Source organism: Loa loa, assembly GCF_000183805.2.
Source record: "Loa loa unplaced genomic scaffold supercont3.301, whole genome shotgun sequence".
In the NCBI taxonomy this organism is placed as follows: domain Eukaryota; kingdom Metazoa; phylum Nematoda; class Chromadorea; order Rhabditida; family Onchocercidae; genus Loa; species Loa loa.
The window spans coordinates 56,896-72,557 of NW_018108481.1; the positions used below are offsets into that span (position 1 = coordinate 56,896).

The window sequence follows — 15,662 nt, forward strand, 5'->3', positions numbered from 1 at the left end:
ATCAGCAAAACTGCTTTGTGGCATATCCAAACTCATCATAAGGGTATAGGGAACGGAGAAATAGATAACTTCAAATTTACAACTGCAATAGGAATGTATCATCATCAACTATATTATCAAATTATCCTAATTTTATCAAATTGCTATTATCAATATACCATCTCAACCAAATCTTTTACTGCTTAATCCTTACTTTATCATCATACTATTAAAGTTTACAACTGCAATAGGAATGTATCATCATCAACTATGTTATCAAATTATCCTAATTTTATCAAATTACTATTATCAATATACCGTCTTAACCAAATCTTTTACCTTCCTTTATCATCCTACTATTAATTCACTGAACTTAGTTCTTGCTATACTTCATTGAATACCTCTTATGATGATTACAATTTATTGACTTTTCTAGGCATTCCATTTTTGGTTTGCTCTAAATTATCTTCACGATGAGGTTTGGGCCATCAAAATAACATTGAACATTCAACTATCACATGCATGGTTCAATTCGTGTTATCCTAACGTGTTTTTGTTTTGTTTTGTTTTGTTTTTTTATTGCTTGTGATGTTATTGCCCTAGTTTGCTGGCCTAGCTTTTTTCTTTGGTTTTTTACAAACTTAAAATGTCCTAGTTTACCCCCAACTCGAACTTAACATTTCAGATTTTGGAAATAAAATATCGTATGAAAAAAAAGAAAGAAGAAAACTAATGGGTTAAGAAGAAATTGAATATAATTCAAAAACAGATAATCCATGTAAAAAAAGAGGATGATCAATCATGCCTATGTATGTAGTGAATTTACGAGAATTCAAGAAACTTCCAATATGTCTATTTCTATTCAATATTATCATTGTTGCACGAGCAGTCTTCGTACAATCTTCAGGAATTTTCACCAAACAAGAATGCTTGTAAATTTTTTTTTTGAATCAGAATGTCTTATTCCTTTATCTCATCCACAAATTTAAAACTATTATATATCAGTTAACAAGAAATTATTATAACCTCTAGATTGTAATGATTTTCTCTTACCACATTGAGCTTATTTAATTAACACAGCCTTAATTAAAGCATTTTCTCTAATTTCTTGTTCTCACCTCTATGAATAAAATTATTTTATGAATGAAAGGAATCTATGGGATATGATTTATTTATAGATTCGATCCAACACCACACTCCAAATGGAAAACATGCAGTTGCGAAAATCTTGATGGTGAGGGTAGTAACATTCATGTGAAATGTTACCGTCAACCATGGACAATCATACCAACCATTCCATATGATAATCGATCACTTTTCTCTCATAATGTTAGCCTAATTGTAGAATTTCCATCACTAGATTATTTTTAGCACACAATTAATTAAGGTAAGAGAAAAATGAGTAAGTTTTATTCATTTTAGGATACGGTTTATAACATCGTTGCACTATCGATTATGCACAGTAGTGTAGCATTTATCAATCAGGATGCATTCAAACATCACAATATTCAAATTCTCGATTTCACCAATAATCATATCGAAACAATTAATGTGAACGCGTTTCGTGGTCTTGAGGTCGAAGAATCTATTCATCCCTTATTTTATCGGACATTTCAAAAAAAAATAATAAATAAATCTCTCAAACATCAGAAGAGGGTGCTTGCATTTCCGATGCATGCCAGAAATTGATTAATTCGAGAAACAAAACTTTTTGGTTTTTTTTTCTTTCAGAACAAACTTTACCAACTAACACTAAATCAGAACAGCCTGACGTCAATACCATCCTCGGCGATGACATACCTTTATCAACTTCGATATCTGCACTTGACTCATAATATGATATCCGAAATTAAATCAAATACATTCGATGAAACTCAACTCAAAAATCTTCACTCCCTACATCTCGACTATAATCAGGTTATCAGGCTCATTTCAATCCTACTATCAATATGCACTACGAATGCTCAAATAGCCAGTTCACGGTACTTTCAAATTTTCAAAATACCTAGAGCAAATACCCTCTCAATACTCAAAAACCTCATACTCCTTTTTTTTACAGATAACTATGCTACCAAAAAAATCGCTTCTACGACTACCACTCCAAGTGTTAACTCTTTCAAATAATCGGATTACTGAGATTGAAAAACTAGCATTACCAACGACAGTTTGGTTCCTGGATTTGAAAAATAACCTCATCCCCGAGGTACCCATTATATTTTTTTATAAAGATCATCGATCATATCTAAAAATCTTCGTTTAAAAAACTATGGTTTATGATCTCAATTAAATAGTAGCTGAACGAAAATTTGGAGGCTTCGTAAAGTTCTAAAACTTTTTAGATTCCTTTCATCTGTTCACCAAATGGCTCCTTTTCGATGTTATAAACCAGTTTCTCAGTAAATATAAAGTTTCACTAAAAGCTGTCTAAGCTCATAGTTCCATATCTCCGGCTCGTAAAATATTTAGAATTCCGAGAAGCATTCAAAAAACTACGATGTTAAGGTGATCACTCAGCTGATAAAAACTCTTTGCTTAACAAACTTTACAACTTTAATAAATCCAGAAGGATAAAGAAATAAGACTTAAAAAGTAAATTTATATGAAGTAAAAGAAGTAACATGCTGTGATGACAGCAGTAGTTATGATAATAAAATTCCAAAGAAAGCAAGAGAGGAAAATTTGAAGGATTACAAGAAGTATATAAGAGATGGGTAAGATTTGAATTAATGATTCCAGCTTTTACAAAGAATCCACAGTTTCTAATCTCCTACGATAGCTAAAGAATTTTACTAAGTTGCAAGCTCACATTAATTGAAACTAATACTAGCAGGTATCCTACTGGTTCGTCTCAGTATTAGATGCTTCCAATTGATTCTCAAATACCAGATTAAGATTTTATCAACTAGATTTCAAACATCAACAACAACGTGCTACATATTACGACATTTTATCAGTATGCATTAATGTCATATTTGTTATGTAATCAGGAAAGGGTAATATCCTGATATGGTGCATTGATAAAACTTCGCACTGAGCGTCTAAATCAAACGTATACTGTATAATGACAATGAAATCACGTAAAAATGTGTAGTAATATAAAAATACACTGGTCATATATTGTAAATTTCCAGATACCATACCTTGCGCTACGAGAGTTGAAACAGTTACGCACTTTAGATCTAGAGAGTAATAATATTACTGAAATTGGTAACAACCCCGAAGTGAAATTTGTTTCGGAGATTGATCTAAAACTAAGCAATAATCGAATCAAATATATCAAAGATAACGCTTTTGACAGTTTCCAGAAATTTGGTCGATTAGATTTAAGCTACAACCAGGTAAAATCTTAAACATTATAATGTCAGAAATCAAATTAGAAATGGAAATTTAACAAATTAAGCCTTATGATAAGAAATCATCCCTCCTTATACTCACAATCTGTAAACGAATGGTTTGGTTAATCCTCAGCCATGAAAGTTAAATCAGAAGTACATTGCAAGAAAGACATAAAACTTGAGAAAAGATTCCGGAAACTTACTTTTAACTTTCAGATTTCAGCAATATCCGGAGCTGCCTTTAATTCAATCAGTCAAATGCAACAAATCGATTTAAGCTATAATAGGATAGTACATATACCAGTAGGTACATTCAAAAATATGGCCAAATCGTTGAAATGGATAAATTTGGAGGAGAATCAATTACATCAACTACCAAATGCTTTGCAACCGTTACGGACATTGGAGATTTTAAACATGAATGGCAATAAGCTGACTGTGTAAGTTAACTTTCTTCTTTACTTATGAAATGAAAAGGAAAGAATAAATTTCAGCCAGTAAAAATACCGGTAATCTTTCGTAAATCAATATGTCATGATAATAATTGTAGCTAACTACATTTCCTTGACGCAACCTTAAATCATTCCAATTTCGTCACATTAGGTAATAAGTATTAGGTCCTACTATAATCGCTTTAGGAAATATGGGTTATCATTTACAGACTGGATACCAACATGATTAATAACTTGAAACCAGTTTTAACCGAGCTTCTCCTAGCATTTAATCGGTTAACCGAGATACCAACCCAAGTACTGAATGGGATGAGTCGATTACGACATCTCGATTTGTCAAAGAATAGGATTCGGTACATACAACGCTTAGCTTTCGGGAAATTTGATGGTACTGGAACAAGTTTACTAAAGTTGAATCTGGCTGGAAACCTGATCGAAAATATTACTGATTCTGGTTCTTTCCTTTACATGAGCTCACTAGCATATCTGGATTTATCGCACAATCGTATCAGCTATCTTAATGATAATGCCTTTGAACGACTTGAAGGTCTCGAGTCCCTTTTTCTACAGGTAACTGTTAGTAGAATCGATTTCTTGTTTTTTTTCTAAATTTAGCCATTATTACTAATTGAAGATTTTGCCTATATTAAGCATAATATATCCTTCATGATCTTCAAGTATAACATAACAACATATATTATTTATATATTTTATATTATAAAGCATCTAACTTCATTTGAAGATTATGTTTTATTTCAGAGCAACCAACTCAATCAATTCCCCATTACTACCCTTGGTAATATAAAACGGCTACGTTATCTACTTTTGGATGATAATCCGATAACCATTCTACCTGATTATTTCCTCCGCAGTCTTCAATTTCTACAGCGTCTGTCGCTCACTCGTACAAAACTCCAACACATCACAAATCGTACATTTTCTAGTCACTCTGCACCAAATTTACGTTCCCTGAATTTGGCTTTTGGCCATATTAACTATATTTCCACTGGAGCATTCAACAATATGGACAGTTTGGAACAACTGACACTTAACAACAATAAGCTAACAAGTATCCAGACATTAGTAAGTTTCTAAATTATCCGATTGTTTGGGACAGGAAAAAAAAATGAAAATTGATTTTTTAACAAGAAACATATCAGGGTAAAAAGTGATTAACTTAGCACTGAATGATCACGTCTCGAAGTGACTGGCTCATTAAGGTAGTGCAAATTGCGCAAAGTTGATTAATTTATGGTTTACAAAGTTATTCATAATTAACAGGTATAAGAGTTAACCCATAGCTGAAATGTTAGACATATACAGTTGCAAACATTTATCAATTTTGAAAAGAAATTTCGAAAAAAAAAATTTTCCTGCAAAATTTTGTAATTTGTTGAAATAAAATAAAATATGCAGACATTTTCGTCGCTACGTAATCTACGCCAGCTTAGTCTGGCCGGAAATGCGATTAGTATGACAACAGAACGATCGATAAGTGATATACCAACCCTAGAGAATTTATCGTTGGCTCGAAATCGTCTGCAGCAATTAAACAAGGCAACTTTCGTTAATCTAAATAATCTGGAGCAACTCGATTTAAGTTACAATCAACTTCGGACATTTGACTTTACATTTCTGGCTCAAAGTTTGGTGAATATCAAACATCTTGATCTATCACACAATCGTATTATTACGTAAGTTATTCTAAGAAATACAGTATGACTAATTTGAAGTTAAAATATGAAAAACTTCGATGACTCCATCAGTTAATAATATTTACTAAGGAATGGAATTTCGTTTTAAAGAACAGATTTTCAAGAAATACCAAAAGATACGAAAACAGTGAGTCCCTCCATGGATCAATTCCTACACCGAAATTATATTTCTTTATACAGCATAATAATTCAAACTCTAAGTCAGCTTCAACGGCTTCCTGATTCCAATTCGAATATGTTCGGAATTATTTGCAGGATTGATTTGCATTCAGCAAAGCGAACCTTGACATACCTCAATCTAGCATACAATCAATTACAATCAATCGGGAAAAATTTGCTATATGATTTTGGTCAGCTAAAAGTTCTCAAACTAGATCATAACGAATTAATCGAAGTACAAAGCAATGCATTCGCAATGTGTAAATGGCTCACCGAACTCAATTTATCCCATAATCATCTCAGAATACTACATAAAGGCACCTTTGCAGAGCAGGTACATTAAAGGCTTCATAAAAAAAGAAAAACGGCTCAAATTTTGCATCTTTCTATATTTTGGAGCGTTTCGATCCAGCACAATGTATGTACTATGACTTCAAATCAGAAAGTTTAAAAGACCATATTTTACAAATAAAAAAAAAGTTGACTTGGTCAAAAAAAAAGTTGACTTGGTGACTTGGTAGATTGCAATGATCCTAAGAAATTCGAATTTTTGGTTAAATATGTCTTGAAGTATTTTCGGATTCTTCTTCAACAAAACTAATCGTAATAATACTATCTGCTTAAATTAATTTCAATAATAAGAACTACTAATGAATAAATTTACAGAATATTTACGACAGTCTTATACTACGAAACAATGCCATCATCAGCTTGGATAGAGACACATTTGGAGTCAATAATGTTCACAAGCTTGATCTTGCTTATAATGAACTCAAGAAAATACCTCACCACGCATTCAGTTCAATCCAAAATAGCCTTACTAATCTGAATCTAAGGGTAATTTTAATTGACTTTCAGTTTTTTACTCATCTTTTCATAGGAATTAAACTACTAAGAATTATTTATTCAATGAAAAATACCACTGCCGATTTCATTTCGTCTATATTAATTGTCACCGCCACTCTACACATCATAGTTACAGAATGTCATGCTAAAATAGCTTTTTTTTTTTGCTACAAGATATACTTTAGTATTTAGATTGTTCATTTCATAACTGAATGATGAATATGGAATATACAAACTATAACGATATAGATCAAATTACCTGAGCACTGCAATTATTTAAATGCGATTGATTATTGATAAGAAAATTATAAGCATTAACATCTTTTGGAGAATCCGAATACAGCATGGTTTAGGGAAATCGAATCCGATCGATAAATGCAAATGATTTCGATGGTATGGAGAATCTAACGGAACTAGTTTTGGCTGATAACCATATAGAAACTATTGAAGAAGCAGCATTTTCAAAAATGCAAAAGCTGATAAAACTGGATATTAGCCATAACCCTATCACATCATGGAATCCACACGCATTTCGAGTAACACTTTCCAGTAATTATTTCAATACTAAGTTCAAAATTCAATGTTGAAATTTAGTTGAACTAATACCTTGATGGAAATATGGAAAACTTATCCAGTTTATCCAGAAATAATAAAATGTATAACTCCAAAAGCTTTCCAGGATTTGAGTAACGCTATGGAAATACTTGATCTAGCAAATACAGGTTTATTTTCACTACCAAAAATTTACAACCATGGACTTCGACTTCTGAATATCAGCAAGTAAGTAATGATCCAACAAATTTTGTCATGAAAGTAAACGTTTAATTACGTGAAGTCTTTCAAACAGCGTGCAAAATCCACTTTATTATGCAGCTCATTGTCCAGATCCCTAATTCACAATGTACTTAATTAACTTCATACTTATACCTCAATGCCTCCTTACCACGATTTACGTTGAATATTACATGTGAATGTTCACATTCACATGTTTGATTAATTCTGAATTACTCGGAAAACAAATGATAAATTTATATTTAATATTCGATTTTAACATTAACAATCCTAGTAGCCTCTCATTTGTTTAAATCTGAAAATATTTAAAAAAAAATTCATTCCAGCAATAAAATTCATGAACTGAACGCGGCACATCTAATTAACAACCGTAAATTGGTAACATTCGATATTTCTTACAATAATTTTAAAGAACTTGATTCGGAAATGTTTGCCGAACTTGTTGAGTTGAAACATCTCAATGTTACCGGGAATCCAGTCATTAAAGTTACGGATAGACATCTTCGAAATCTATACAATGTAAGCGTCTCTAAAACCACTTATTTTTTATAAAGTTCAACAGAGAGCTTTCTTTGATTTTCATCATTATTAAATGATTGTTCCACCATCCAAGGTCAACTGAGTTGGTTCATCTTAATATTTCAGCTTGAAACGCTCAGATTATGCGATATGGAAGAGCTAATTCGTCTACCGGAACCATATTCGTTTCGAAAATTACGCCATCTACGCAATTTTCATGTGATTATCTTAACATATCCTTACCAGTTGATGGGAATGCTACAACTATCCGGGAAATCCACAGTTTATTCCTGTAGACAATCTTCTTTTCATTAAAAATCTAGAACTCATTATAACTTTCAGATTTACAATCTTCCCCGTGTACAGGCTTATAACATATCAGATATCCTCAAACATCTACCTCCATTACGCAGTCTGGCTATAGAAATCAGGGAAGCACGCTTGACAACGCAGATGTACAGTGCTGACCTTAGATTACTACGTAAGATTGTAATCACTGGGAAACAATTATTTAAAGTATGTTATCAAAAATTTTGCGAGCAAATTCTTGTATGGGTAGTATGGTACAAACTTTAAAACTTGTCGGCATCGAAACTCGACAAAGCCTAATTTTCTCAAATTAGAAGTGGTTCATGTAACTTCCTAGCTTAATATGACTTTAATTTCAACTAAAATTCTTTTGATCAGAACTGAATTGAATGAATATCCTTCAGATCGATACGGGTGCATTTGCGCAACTACGTGGCTATAAAGTAGACTTAACAGTACGTGATACTGGAATCGAAGTATTTCCACCATCAATATTCAACACTTTAACTGCTATTCGTTTCCTATCACTTTCACTACAGAATAACCACTTGCAAACCCTTGAACCATTTCCACATACCAAACCACCCGTGCTCAATCAGCACGGCACTATACTGCACAATCTACAGCTAACGGTAAGCATTCAAGAAACCATTATCGTGTATTATTTCCTACAGTAACTATTTCCATCAGAAGAGTCAATTAAAATCTGACGAAGAATGACATATTTAAAAGTATTACTAAGCTCACTTCAAATCTCAGTAAGCTTTGAGATATGAGATGAGCTTATGAGGACCTCCAAACATGTAGCTTTGACGGAATAAAGGAAATAATTTTAAAAAAATAATAGGAAAAAGAACAGTCGTTCTGATCGGTAAGGTTATTTCATAGCAAACTACTCATAAAAGAATTACAATATATAAAAAAATTGACAGAAAAAGAATGCCCACAACATCTTATAAATTTGTTAAATAATTTCTTCAATGTTATTAAAAGGAAAGCGAAGTACAGCTGTAACTACTTTCAGGGTAACCCAATTATATGCGACTGTCGACTAAATTGGATCGGTGACTGGATTGAATATTACCAAAGTGTTAACGCAGCCTATGAACAACCTCTCGATGATACTCGCTGCGCTGATCAGGCTGGTAGCGGGACAACACTTCACAATGCTTACACTTCAACAAATCGTACAGCGTGCACAGCGGGTAGTATCAACAGTAGTAGTAATTCAATTCGTACTCTCTCTAATCTTTTATTTCCGCTTTTGTTGGCACTACTGAATTAATTATGTTGCTTATAGAAATCTTAACAATAAAAACTTCAATTAGTTGGATTTTGCAGGATGAAAAGCTAAACCTGATACCTTGCTATTTAAAAAGGGAAATAAATATCCATTCATGCAGTGAAATACCAAACAGCTGCAATAACCTTATTTCGAATGTATTACCGCATAGTCTCTTCTTTACCTGCCATGCATCAAAAGTAACTACATTTTACATGAAAAGAAAGGCAAACCCTTTGATAATTTGCAACGGAATCATTGAAGAAGCATCAAAAGTTGAAACTGTTCGCTTGCAAAATACTTCCAGTGAGTGCTCGTCTTCATCTACAAGTTTAGAACCAATATTTACATGTTTATGCTTGAAATAACTTCAGCAATCCCGCATGTAATACAATCACCAACCGATAACTTTCAGCAAAGGTGCAAAGAGCAACTTCAAAAAGAAATCCAATTCATCTGATGTGCTTCCAGCAAGATACCGAAATATAGCTGTACGTCGGTCTGTCATATCTTTCTTACAATGTATGTTGCATTTTCCGTATAGAAGCCTGGAAGAGTAAAATTCGGGAATAAAGCTGATAGCCATTCGTACAGCTTATCTTTTGTAATGATCCAAAAGTATAAAGAGAAAAAGAAAACGAAGTTTATGAATTACTAAATTGGGGAGAAAATACTGCATTACTAAAACACTGACCTCAACAGAATCGGCATAACATCAGTACGATGAGTGCTGTCAATTACGGAACTATGATCATCAATTGGAAACTTCACCAAACTACTGGTTAAATTTCGTTCCTGCACCAAATTTTCTAGATATTCTCTGCAATAATAATCTTTCATCAAAAAGTCTCTTTCGAAACAACACTATGTAAGTGTTTATTCAAATTTCTTAAAATCCTAAAAATAAAACTGACCAATAAGTCGTCTGCTCTAATGTTCGAACTTCCTCAATGACTGAAATTTTAAGCTATGAAACACGAAATTAGTAAAGCTTGAAGAAAAACCTGTATGGTGAAAGATATTTATAATTATAGGTAAATATGCATTTTAATGCCCGTTGTTGCACTGCTTCATCACCGACCATCAAAAGCTAAACAGAATATAGTTACCACGATAGCAAGAACATAATACATCTAATGTGTAACTAAGTTACACAGAACATTCTCGATGGCATCCTATTCTACTCGTCACAGTCCAGAACTAAACAATTAGCTAAACGTCATTAACAAACATTAAATAGAAAGCAAGCATGGTGAATAAGCCGTTGCTTACCTCGTCGTATAAATTTCGGATTTCATTAGCCATGCAAATAGTTTTTGGTGCAGTAAAGTTTGCGAACAAATCCAAAAGAGCAATTAGGCTACTCCTAATCAATTTTCGTCCAACGCATTCATCTTCTTCCTCCCTTTTGTTGTCATCTGGTTTTCCAGGGCCAAATCTATAAGGACATCATCATTTATATTGTATCAACATAAAACACAGAAATAAAAACCTTCTCTGCCCTATTCATTCTATAAACTAACAGTTGTGGGTCGTCGTTTGTATCATCCTTGTCATCATCTTCGTCTCCAGAACAAGGACGACTAGATGAAGTCACTAATAAGATGTTTTCTTGTCTTTTCAATAGATTTTCTTGTTGATATTCATTTCTGCAATCCGAAAAAACTCAACAAATCAATGTACTAAAAATACACAATTTGACTATACAACATATAACGATCATATTTATTCCCAAATTATTACGCTTAATTAATCTAGCAATGCTTCTAACAAACCTATCCCTCGCTGATGCTTGTGCTATCCATCAGTAGAAATATGTTGAAGCGATGCATCCCGTAATGAATTGAAGGAAAAATTTTAATATGCCCAAAATCGAAGTTAAAATTGAAACAAGCTTTTTCTGATAAATACGATTTTTTTTTTGTACAATTATAAAAATTATGCTTACCTGACAAAATGAATGAAAAGAGGACTTAGTAGTTTAGTTCGACGCTCACACAAATCACTTATGCGACTAAGAAACCCAAACATCTCCAATCGAAAAACTCCGTAATTCCGCGGACTTTTGTCAGCAATAATTGTCATTTTGTCAAGCATGTCACAATTTGAATTACCACTATTTTTAGATATAACTGCAATAAGAAATATAATATTATAATCAAACCTATTCTAATAGCTGATAAAATTCAGAATAGGAAGGATGCAATCTATACATAAGGATGTCATCAGGACAAAGACACAAAAAAAGAGAAAAAATCACTTGAACATACAAAATTACTCAAAAGCGAAACATAATATTAAGATAACCAAATCATTAATATTAACAAAATACAAACCATGATGACTTTTTAACTCCATCTGATTAATAAAAGGCAAAAATAGTGAAAAGAATGTATCAATGCTTAATCCATAGGCATAATCTTGGATAATATTTTTCAGCTCGTTCCATGCAATTGTGAACGGTTCATAGAGATTTCCAATAATAACACGCAAAGGAATCTAAACAGTACACATATTTTTATTGGAATATATTATTTGGTGATGAAAGATCCCGGTATTTAATTTAATCTTTCGCTCGCCTTATTAATGGCGATATAACGACAGTTTCAGTCAGTTTTAAGAGAAGAATAGATTATTTACAACTAAATGAAAGCAACTTACCGTCTCAATTATTATATCGAAACCTTGTGGCATATATTTCGTATGTGCGCCGTAAGTCAGCTGACGTAGAATCATCAAACGCGTCCTGTATTCTTCCAAAGTCCATGGTGTTCTTTCGGATCGTAGGAGAAGATTAAAAGCACTTTCTACTTCAACCTGAAAAATCGCTTTCAAAATCGAAAGTTCATAGATTTTTGTTTTCTTTTTCAATTAAGTTATTTGGTGCTTCTGATAGGCTAAGATTTCTACGTTAATACTTAGATTAAAGAAAAAAATCAATTTTATCAAATAGGCCTGATTCAAAGTTTCAAAACTAAATTGAAATTTCAAGTTAACTAGAATTAATCTATTCGCTGAAGGTATAAATCAACTTACAATTGTTCCATCGTTGTTTTCTGCATTATTCATTGGAATATCAAAATGAGTCAGGACTTCCAGAGCAACTTGTCGTACATAACTGCTCCAGTGGCCAAACATTGGCAAAATTTCATTAGCAACCTGCAGGAATCAATGAAAATTCCAAAAGAGAATAAGTTTACTGAATGCAAAATTAAAAAATAGTGAAGAGGATGCCCTTTAAAGTCTGTAAGGTTCAAGAGATTAAAAGAAATAATTGCTCCAGTTGCCAAACATTGGTATAATGATTGCAGATGTGCATTATAGATGTGAAAGTGTTTTCACTAGCAAATAAGACTTACAAGTGTTATATTTTGTTAAAAAGATACAACTTATGTTTACTTGTGATATGCAAAACTTTTAGTCCAATAAAAAAATTTCTTTACAAATTATTGGAAATTTGAGACCACCACCGCTATTTGCTGAGCAATTTATCTATATATTGTAAATGAAGTTGTAATCTCTTCCATAATCATTTAGAATTAAAAAATGAATATGCAACTGATTTCTATAACTACTATCATCTGCCGACATTTCACAAAGCCAAGATAAAACTCTGTAACCTTGCTCAGAGCAGAAACATTTTTCAATTTCTCGGAATCCTCAACAAACGGTAACATCAAAGCCAAAGTGCGCAGAGCTGCCTCGTTACTTCCCATATTTTTGTAATATTTCAGCAGGGTATCAAGAGTAAATTGTCTTAATAAATTGGGATCAAACAGAAAGCAAGCATTTGCAGCAAGAAGTGATAAACGAGCATCAGCACTGTCTAAACTGCTCATTGAATTTACAAGAATTTTGAACACAACAGCAATTTCTGAAACAGAAATACATATAAGTTACTAATTAACGAACAAATCCACTCCCAATGCTATTTCCTCCTTCTCTTTTAAATGTAAGGAATACTGAATTTTAAAATTTGTGAAAAAAGAAGCAAAAGAATAAGGATATGCAAAAATGGTGATACTCGACTATATCATGTGTATTAACATCTGTCCCATGACGAATTTTTCAATCTTACCTTTTGGATTTTCGGACTGATTCCATAACCAAGGATATGTCATCAAACAGCAACCTACAATTTCTGCATCAAATTTATCTGCCGATTTCAGGATATCAATGAGTCGATTGCGTACTTCCAAATGATTGGAAATATCAAAGAAACAAATCCGCCTTCCTGAAGAATAGCATATTACATATAATAGCGCATCTTTGCCGACTTATCCATCCTTTACAAATCCCTTTTTTACCTTTATGCTTCCAAATCGGTCTTCGTTTATTGCACATATCCGCATAAAATTTTAAAATTTTGCTGATGATCTGAGCGTCCTTCTGTACAACCAGTCGTGACATAAACGCACCAACAATAGGCATTATCCAAATATCAAACAAAGGAATATCAGAAATGTTGTAAAGGAAATCTAATATCACATCGAAACCGCATCTGAAAGTGTCATTTGAAATGAGAAGACAACTCAAAAATAGAAATTGTAATATCTTGTCGAAAATCTTAGACAAAGTCTAGAATCCAATTTATTGCTAGCCCAAACATACAAACAAACAAAAAAAAAACAGAATGAACCTCTGGTCGTCATCCATAAGCACACGTATTGCTGTAGTAATCAATGAATGTAATTCACTATCACCATGATACCTAAAAATATTCAAATGTCTCTTCTTGAGCTCAAATTCCTGCAAGATGATTTGAATTCATGGAAATGGAATAATTCTGAGAGTATCAATAATGTATATAATTTAAATATTACAACGGTATTTCGGTAATAATTGAAATATTTTTTCGGAAAGACAATTTAGTGAGAGGAAGCGGCTTTGAGATTGTGAAAAACCAGAACAAAGTTGGTTTATAAAGTTGCAGAAATGCCAGATAAACGACAACATTTAAATAAAAAAGCATAATCTTAGTTGTCTATTATCATAAATGAACACGTTCCAAGACAAAACCAGTTGAGATTTGAGAAAAATAAAAATTGCGTTATCAAATTAACCTCATGATTGCAGTGCTTAGCAATCCAATAGTTTCTCTCTCCATTTCTCCAGCTCTATTTTTCACACCATCTATTATAACTTGAAACAGAGATGATGGGTTATGTAATGACCTGCCCATCTTTTGGCTTATCCAAGCATTTAAAAGCTTGGCCAATGCTGAACTTTTCACTGTGTCCAATGATATCATAGCTGTCTTGTACTGCTTCTAAAAAGTTTGTTCTGATCCTATGAACTCGAAACACTTGTCAAAAATAGTGAAATTCAACTTCTTTAACTTCAACTACGCGATAAAACATTCGAAATGAAAGTTAAACACACACACAATAAGCTTTTACCATCGCTATTCTCCTTCTTGTCATCACGAAAAGTTTACTGATTTTTTTTTGCGTTCTGTGAAGTAATATATTGAAAAGTGGCAGATCAAATATAAATTTGAATATAAGTCAAGATCAATAAAAATAATTTGTAATCAAGATTTGAGCAGCTCTGTTAAAAATTAAATTCTTAGAAATTTAAAGAGTTTTTCCAAGATAATCAGGATTACCAGAATAACATCCACAAGCAATTCACTATATTCCTTCGATGTGTAGATACTACACTGACATATTGTGCCAACCAAAACCTGGATCGCAACATTTCGGACATCGTTTCCCTCAATTTCGAATGACGCTTGCAAAATTTCTGACAACAGCTATAATTCAATTCACATCAACATACAGTATAAATCAGTGTGACATTATGAAATAATTTAGTCAAAATTTTTGCATTTGCTGTGTATTTTGAGCATGAAAACAGAAGGAAACAAATCAAGTCGATACAAAGAACTTGCTTGCGGAGCTGTACTGTGAAAGTGTCCTTTAGTAATCTTCAGAGCATTGAAATATAGTCGAGATATGCCATCAATAAGTGATGAATTATTGGTCTCCTGCAATTAGAGATATTTCAATTTTAATTATTCGAATTTTGGATGCTTTAAAAACATAGATCAGCCGACCTACTTCCTTGCAATTATCAACAAATAAAATTTTTACATTGTATGCTGTTTCAGCCAAAAATACGGTAAGCTTTCCGACTGCACTGGACTTCCGTAACAAAAATGCAACAGCTTCGGCAGTGAATCGGCGTAAATAGGATCTTTTACAGCATAAAATCCGTTTAAAAACGCCTAAAAAACTAATATAAAAGTTCGGATATAGATAACAAACTAAAT

The 15,662-nt window shown here is 32.6% G+C and overlaps 2 protein-coding genes across 2 annotated transcripts in view; one reads left to right on the top strand and one right to left on the bottom strand.

The window, feature by feature from the left end:
* Positions 1-786: 786 nt before the first annotated feature.
* On the top strand, positions 787-9,391 carry LOAG_02782 (leucine Rich Repeat family protein; the record flags this gene model as incomplete). The annotated part of the gene is made up of 19 exons (XM_003138319.1): positions 787-911; positions 1,158-1,308; positions 1,402-1,554; positions 1,711-1,896; positions 2,039-2,182; positions 3,111-3,317; positions 3,531-3,754; positions 3,976-4,336; positions 4,526-4,849; positions 5,183-5,460; positions 5,737-5,974; positions 6,307-6,477; positions 6,840-7,022; positions 7,166-7,266; positions 7,605-7,797; positions 7,924-8,016; positions 8,140-8,313; positions 8,511-8,738; positions 9,131-9,391. The coding sequence occupies 19 exons, from the start codon at positions 787-789 to the stop codon at positions 9,389-9,391; spliced, it is 3,795 nt and encodes a 1,264-aa protein (XP_003138367.1).
* A 208-nt stretch (positions 9,392-9,599) lies between these two features.
* The window catches only part of LOAG_18417 (hypothetical protein), a gene marked incomplete at its 3' end in the record, with an annotated part of 8,022 nt that continues 1,959 nt past the window's right edge, over positions 9,600-15,662 (bottom strand). The window contains exons 7-22 of the mRNA XM_020451076.1: positions 14,997-15,143; positions 14,452-14,657; positions 14,028-14,099; positions 13,696-13,889; positions 13,467-13,622; positions 13,009-13,262; positions 12,425-12,547; positions 12,050-12,205; positions 11,725-11,887; positions 11,337-11,520; positions 10,912-11,037; positions 10,661-10,826; positions 10,393-10,478; positions 10,083-10,208; positions 9,791-9,936; positions 9,600-9,712 (exon numbers count right to left, since the gene is read on the bottom strand). Of these exons, the coding sequence (XP_020305174.1) occupies positions 9,600-9,712; positions 9,791-9,936; positions 10,083-10,208; positions 10,393-10,478; positions 10,661-10,826; positions 10,912-11,037; positions 11,337-11,520; positions 11,725-11,887; positions 12,050-12,205; positions 12,425-12,547; positions 13,009-13,262; positions 13,467-13,622; positions 13,696-13,889; positions 14,028-14,099; positions 14,452-14,657; positions 14,997-15,143 (2,418 nt within the window). The remainder of the gene's footprint in view (positions 9,713-9,790; positions 9,937-10,082; positions 10,209-10,392; positions 10,479-10,660; positions 10,827-10,911; positions 11,038-11,336; positions 11,521-11,724; positions 11,888-12,049; positions 12,206-12,424; positions 12,548-13,008; positions 13,263-13,466; positions 13,623-13,695; positions 13,890-14,027; positions 14,100-14,451; positions 14,658-14,996; positions 15,144-15,662) is intronic.